Source organism: Lactuca sativa, chromosome 7 (genome assembly GCF_002870075.4).
Source record: "Lactuca sativa cultivar Salinas chromosome 7, Lsat_Salinas_v11, whole genome shotgun sequence".
Lineage (NCBI taxonomy): Eukaryota > Viridiplantae > Streptophyta > Magnoliopsida > Asterales > Asteraceae > Lactuca > Lactuca sativa.
The window spans coordinates 102169244-102176266 of NC_056629.2; the positions used below are offsets into that span (position 1 = coordinate 102169244).

The 7023-nt window shown below is 29.3% G+C and overlaps 1 protein-coding gene across 1 annotated transcript; it reads left to right on the plus strand.

Annotated features, from left to right (window-relative positions):
* Positions 1-693: 693 nt before the first annotated feature.
* LOC111889090 (Golgi apparatus membrane protein-like protein ECHIDNA) lies at positions 694-3109 on the plus strand. Its single transcript, XM_023885235.3, has 6 exons — positions 694-857; positions 1843-1899; positions 1990-2193; positions 2395-2454; positions 2570-2696; positions 2789-3109. Exons 1-6 carry the CDS (start codon positions 843-845, stop codon positions 2875-2877), a joined length of 552 nt encoding a protein of 183 aa, XP_023741003.1. The 5' UTR covers positions 694-842; the 3' UTR covers positions 2878-3109.
* The last annotated feature ends 3914 nt before the right edge of the window (positions 3110-7023 follow it).

Below are 7023 nucleotides of genomic sequence, written 5' to 3' on the forward strand. Positions count from 1 at the left end.
TTATCTGACGTTCCTAAATAAGCTTAAGCTCGACTCGAGCTCGTTAAGAAGCTCGTTTACTAATACCCTAAATCTGTAATTCCTGTAATATATTTTTATTTTAATATGTATAAATAATAATAAATTATATTATGTAAAGGCTCGTTTAGGCTCGCGAGCCTAATCGAGCTTAATGACATAGGCTCGAGCTCGAGCTCGTTTAATAAACGAGCTTAATATTAAGCTCGAGCTCGGCTCGGACTCGTTTAAAATCGATTTCGAGTCAAGCTTTTAACGATCCGATCCTGAGTAGCTCGCGAGTAGCTTGACTCGTTTGCACCCCTAATTAAGCATTAAAAAATGTAATGCAATGGTTTCACTATGTATTTTCGGAGTCTACAACTTGGTACTTGCCTTGTCATGATTGGCATCTCAAGACATTTTTACATTGTTGTAGACTTGTAGTTGTATGTTATAATATTTGGTTTGTTGCAGATGTAATGTAAAAAACTTTGGGGGCATTTTTATGTTTACCTAAAAATAAAAGGTAAATTGAGGGACCAAATCTATAAAATTGAAAATTTTTGTAGACCTTTTCCACGTGTGGGACCACATTTGAAGTTCACTCCAATAATAAATTAAAGAGCATATGAGGGTTCATTATGTAAATAGTTAAAACAACAAGGAGTCGTTGGAAAAACCCATAAACATGTAACCCCAACAAGATCCGAAAAGAAGTGTGCCCGAATTTCATCACAACCTTGTCTCTTTTATACCGAGAGAGGCGATTAAAATCGGGCGTAATAGCTGAGGGTTGAAGCTGCTGATTGAAGTTGATTTATCGTTGAATCTGATCCGTTATCATGGATCTGAATCCGGTTTGTTTCCAGAATCTCTATTCCTTTTTATGGTGCCGTGTAATGCTATAAGATTCATGTAATACTGGTATCTGTTCGTCAGATCGAAATTTTGTAAGGGAAGTTTTGGGGAAACAGTGTTTTATCGTGTTTGTTGCTTGTGAAAGTTCTTGATTTACGCATTTCAAGTAATTTGATTGTTCACTTAGGCACGCGATTGACTAATTCTATCATTGATTTGGGATGCGACTGATATCATGAAATGTGATGTTGGCATTTATTATTATGATTGTATAGCCGTAGATCTTAGTCAGTCGCAAATTTTCCTATGTACATCATTGAACGCCATAATGATTTGATGTTGAATTATGTTCAGAATAGATAGAAGGATATGGAAAATTGGAAACCATGATTATACTTTGGTATTCCATCGTTAGTCATGATGATTTCACAGACGTTACCTTTTGTGTTCTTGACAAAAAACTGCAGATGACACTAAAAACCCCTCAAGATCGGTATTTGGTAACCATGTATTGATGTTTAAGCAAATTGTATGTTGCTTCATGTGGCCTTCCTCCTTGACAGTGTAGCATTTTGGTCTTTTTGAATCTGAATCTATGTTTAGGCAAACTCCTAATTTAACATCTTTAACATTATGTTATTGAACTACATTATGAATTTAAGCACCAAAAACCATGCTTATTAAACAACCCTAAATTTATTCTGCAAATATGCCAAGAGAAAGGTTGGATGTGTCATATGTTCTAGAGGTAGTGAATTGTACCTATTTAGCTTCCCTGTTTCTTGTATATTGTAATTGCTATGCTATTTTACTTGTTTTAGAATGGTGAAACTGATAATCACATTGTGATTGCATGAGTTCTTATAATTATCAAGCTTATTAGTGGGTTTTAGCATCTGACATACTGTGTTCATTATATCTTACAAGAAAATTTGAAGAGTGAATAAGAATTTAAAAAAGCTACTTATTGTCTTTTGTACTCAGCCTGCAGGAGAAAACTATGCAAACCCAAGGATATGCTTCTTTCATGTCCTCTTCAAGGTCTAGTCTTTTCCTTGTTTTTTCTTTCTTCTTCTTCTTCTCATTACATTTCATTTAATAATAAAACTCTTTCTTTTTTTGTAAAATCAGGCTGGAGCATTGGCGTTTTACATACTATCAGCACTGTTTTTTGATAGTTTTGTGATAATATTTGTGGTGACTGTTCTTCTTTCTGCTCTTGATTTTTGGGTGGTGAAAAATGTGAGTGGTAGAATCTTAGTTGGTTTGAGGTGGTGGAATGAAATTGATGACAATGGTGAAAGTGTCTGGAAATTTGAATGTCTTGATCAAGAGGTATACATTTTCATTTTCCTCTTCATTTTTTCTTTTTCCTCATCAAGTGTGTTTAAAAAGTATTTGAGAAAATGATGAGGGAATGGAAGGAAACAAAATAATCAAGGGCCAATTTGTAAAAAGTCAAACTTAAGGGTGCAAGTCTTATTTCCTTGATAGATAGTGTCCGAAATGAAATGTTAAATCTTTTTTGTTTTACAGTCATTGGCTCGAATGAACAAAAAGGATTCATGGCTGTTTTGGTGGACTCTTTACTTGACTGTAAGTGAATTTATTCCCACTTTTCTAAGACTTTTCTCAATTAATTCATTCTTTCTTTATTGACGATATAATAATAATAATAATAATAATAATAATAATAATTTCTTTTTTGTAGGCGGTTGTATGGATATTCTTTGGAATATTCTCTCTGATAAGATTCCAAGCTGATTATCTCCTTGTTGTTGGAGTTTGCTTGACACTCAGTGTTGCAAATATTGTGGGCTTTACAAAATGTCGCAAAGGTAAAATTTCTTTCTAATTATAGCAAGATATTTTTAATGTTAATCATATGATAATTTTTCTAATTTTAAAAAAAAATTAAAAATAAATTCAGATGCAAAGAAGCAGATTCAAGCATTTGCCTCCCAGACAATTGCGAACCGGTTCCAGTCTACGTTACAGTCTGCATTTAGTGTGGTGTGATTTTGATTTTTATATTACAAAAAAGGAAAAAGAAAAAAGTTTGGTTTGTTATTGTACTTGTTTTGATATACCGTAAATGCCCCTCCAATTAGTATTCATATAATTAGTTAAAACTCAAATATGTTCCTAATTCCTCTACTTGTTTTGAATCATGCCAAGTTGAAACTCGTTATCAAACTTTGAGCAAAACAATACGACCATTTTGTTAATGGTATATATAGTTGTTATTGGATTTTTGCTGTTTGTTTGGGGTAATAAGTGAACGTTTTACATTTTTATTTGGTGACTGTTTTGAAGTTAGTTTTAAATATATTGTTTTGAATATTTGACATACGATCAAAATTATTTGACATAAGTAATTGTATAAAGGGATAATGACTTGAAAGGGTAACGAACTTTCGACTTTTGTCACATTTAGTCACTAAACTTTTTTTCGTTATCTATTTGCCATTGAACTATTGTAACTGTTCACATTTTACCCTTATGACCGGCTGTTGCCGGTCATAAGGGTAAAATGTGAACAATTTCAATAGTTCAATGGCAAATAGATAACGAAAAAAAGTTTAGTGACTAAATATGAACAAAATCAAAAGTTCGTTTCCTTCTAAAAAGTTCAATGAATAAATGTGAACAAACTTCCTCTTGTATTATGTTTTAGTAAATTATTTATTTTTGTTAAATTGTAGCAACACTTGTTGATGAAGAAATCTATGAAATAAAAAAAAAAACAAAACCCTAAAAATATATTTAAAAAAAAACAAATAACCAAAACCGAAATAAAAAACCAATGGTTTGACATTTTCCAAAATAAAAAATCAAAATTTCCAATATGATTTTGGTTTTACAAAAAAATGAACCATTCTCACTGATGTGAATTATGACCATTGGTTTGGCATGTGACATTTGTGACATCCCATGAATATGTAGTTACAACATCGTCTAAACTTGTAATTCATAGTAAGGGGTTTGAGTATCATCGCATGAATATGTAGTTACAACATCGCCTGAACGCGTAATTCGTCACCTACAGGTTATGGGCCTACTGGTGTTTCCACTGGGTTGTCTAGAATAGTCCATGGTCGTCATCTATACTCTGGTAGATGACTACATCGTCACATTGCTGGTTAAGGTTATGGTATCTCCTTTCATCCTACATCACATATTCATCATCATCTATTTACCTAATTATCATCACATTTCTATCATCACCTATCTCTCATCATTTTATTTCATCACACACCAACTATTTCATCTACCCATGTTTCATCCGCAACATATTTTTAGATATAAAATAAATATACCGTTTAAATCTTTTAAAACATGTATAAAATCGTTCATCCAGCATAGACAACAAGTATTCAAATAATATGCACACATAGCACGTAATTTATATAAAATATTTCATATCCATGTGTAAGATGAAAGTAACTATATATACCATAAAAATCCCATAAATGCTTCCTAACTTCGAACCCCAAGGTTTACTCTACTAAATCTTCATATTCTCAGCTCTCTGGACCTAGAAGGGTCCAGATCTATCACACCAAAAAGCTCAAGATAGCTCTTCCTCTCACTCTACACACTCAAGCTCGCTAGGGTTCTCACTTATGGGAAAGGTAGTCGCAATTGAAGGCCATAAGTGCCTTTAAATATGGCTTGGGCCCAAAGATTTAGGGTTTCTGCCAACAGCGCAGACTCGTCGAGTCGCCTCACCGACTCGTCGAGTCCATTCATTAATCCGAGTCATCAATCGCGACCTTACTCGACGAGTTGAGACGTCAACTCATCGAGTCTCTCTTCTTAACTCAAAAGAAAAATACTTAAATTATGATACCTGGAAATCCGAATGTTACATTTTGTTTTTTTATTTCATAGATTTCTTCATCAACAAATGTTGCTACAATTAAACAAAAATAAATAATTTTGCTAAAACATAATACAATAGGAGTTTGTTCACATTTAGTCATTGAATTTTTTAGAGGGAAACGAACTTTCGATTTTGTTCACATTTAGTCACTAAACTTTTTTTCGTTATCTATTTGCCACTAAACTATTGAAACTGTTCACATTTTACCCTTATGACCGGTAACAGCCGGTCATAAGGGTAAAATGTGAACAGTTTCAATAGTTTAGTGGCAAATAGATAACGAAAAAAAGTTTAGTGACTAAATGTGACAAAAGTCAAAAGTTCGTTACCCTTTCAAGTCATTATCCCTTGTATAAATATTTGAACAACCATCAAGATATCCTAGTGTTTTATCTGGTATAAAACAATCCAAAAGGGAGTTATCCAGGTTTCAGGGGATGATCTGATCTGATTTAAATAAACATTTAAATAAACTAAATATTTGAGGTAAATATATATGAATACATGATTCTACCTTGAATTTTTTTTCTAATATATTAAGTCAAATATCTAATAAGAATCAATGATTATGTGAAACGATTGTTACAATTTAGCAAATTTACAGTCAACTTGGAATATATGAATTTGATATGTAATAAGTACCACAAAAGTTAATAATCCAAGTAAAACAATATGATAAAAATCTGTATGTAGTACATAAATAATTATAAACTTATAAAATATGTAGGTAGAAGCTTTTGCAATGCATAAAATTAAAATATAATATTCAAAATTGAGCTATTACTAAAAAACCAATAGACAATATAAAGGGAAATCTATTATAATAAATAAAGATTTTTTTTTTGCCATTTGTCGCACTTTCATTCAATTTGCCAAATATCATTTTATAGTTATTTTGAATTAATTTTTTTTCACATGTCATTTTATGAGTTTTTCTATTTTATTAAATTCCATATAATATTTTAATATAATTGCAATAAATATAGTAATAAATGGATATCAATTTCATTAATCAACTTACCTTTTAATTTCAAAATTCTCAAAGTTAAATTTCATTAGTTTAATTTGTTTATTTATTTAGATTAATAGGTATAAGACTCATGTATTACATGGGTTAATTAAAAAAATTAAATAGAAATGTCTAAATATTTAAAAACTTTGGATTTATAAAAAAATAAAAAAATAATGAATTATTAATTTTTTTTTTTATCTTTTAAATTTAAATAAACAAACACAATAAACTAATGGGCTTTAATTTGGAAATTTTGAAATAAGAAATCAAGTCCATTAATAAATTGATATTCATTTATTACTATATTTATTGTAATTATTACATTAAAATATGATGTGAAATTTATTAAAATAGAAAAAACCTATAAAATAACATGTGGAAAAGGAATTAATTCAAAATAACTACAAAATGACATTTGACAAATTGAATGAGAATGTAACATGTGGAAAAAACCTTTCATTTATTATAGTAGACTAGGTATAAAACCCATGTATTAAATGAGTTTATTTTAAAGAAAAAAAATATGAAATTTTAAATATTTGAGAAGTTTAAATTTATAAAAAAATGAAAAATATTAATTATTAAAATTAAATTGTTTGTTTTTCTTTTAAATTAAATAAATAGTTTAGATAAGTAAATAAAGGAAACTAACGGAACTTTAATTTAGAAAATTTGAAATTAAAAGGAAGTCCATTAATGAAATTGATATGCATTTATTATTACATTTATTGCATTTATAACATTTAAATATTATGTGAAAATTAATAAAATGAAAAAAACCACAAAATGCCATGTGGAAAAAAATTAATTGAAAATAACCACAAAATGACATGTGGCCAAATCAATGAGTGTGACATGTGACAAAAAGTTCTTTATTTATTAGGGAGGATTTGTTTAAATTTAAAAGATAAAAAATATTTTCATTATAATAATTTATTATTTTTCTTATTTTCTTATAAATTCAAAGTTGTCAAATATTTTGACCTTTATATTTAATTTCTTTTTTAAATTAACCCATGTAATACATAGGTCACATAACCAATTAAGTAATTTAACTAACTATTACAAATGAGATTTTCAAAAAAAAAATCATTATTTTTCAATTTTTTAAAAATAACCATTTTCTCTGAAATGCCACGTTCTGGAGTAATGTTTGAAGTGCCCCGCATCCAAATGAAATTAGGACCAAAAAACTAAAAAAAGACCATAAATTACATGCATAATATGTTAAATTAAAAAAATAAAACATTGATAATAAAACATCAAT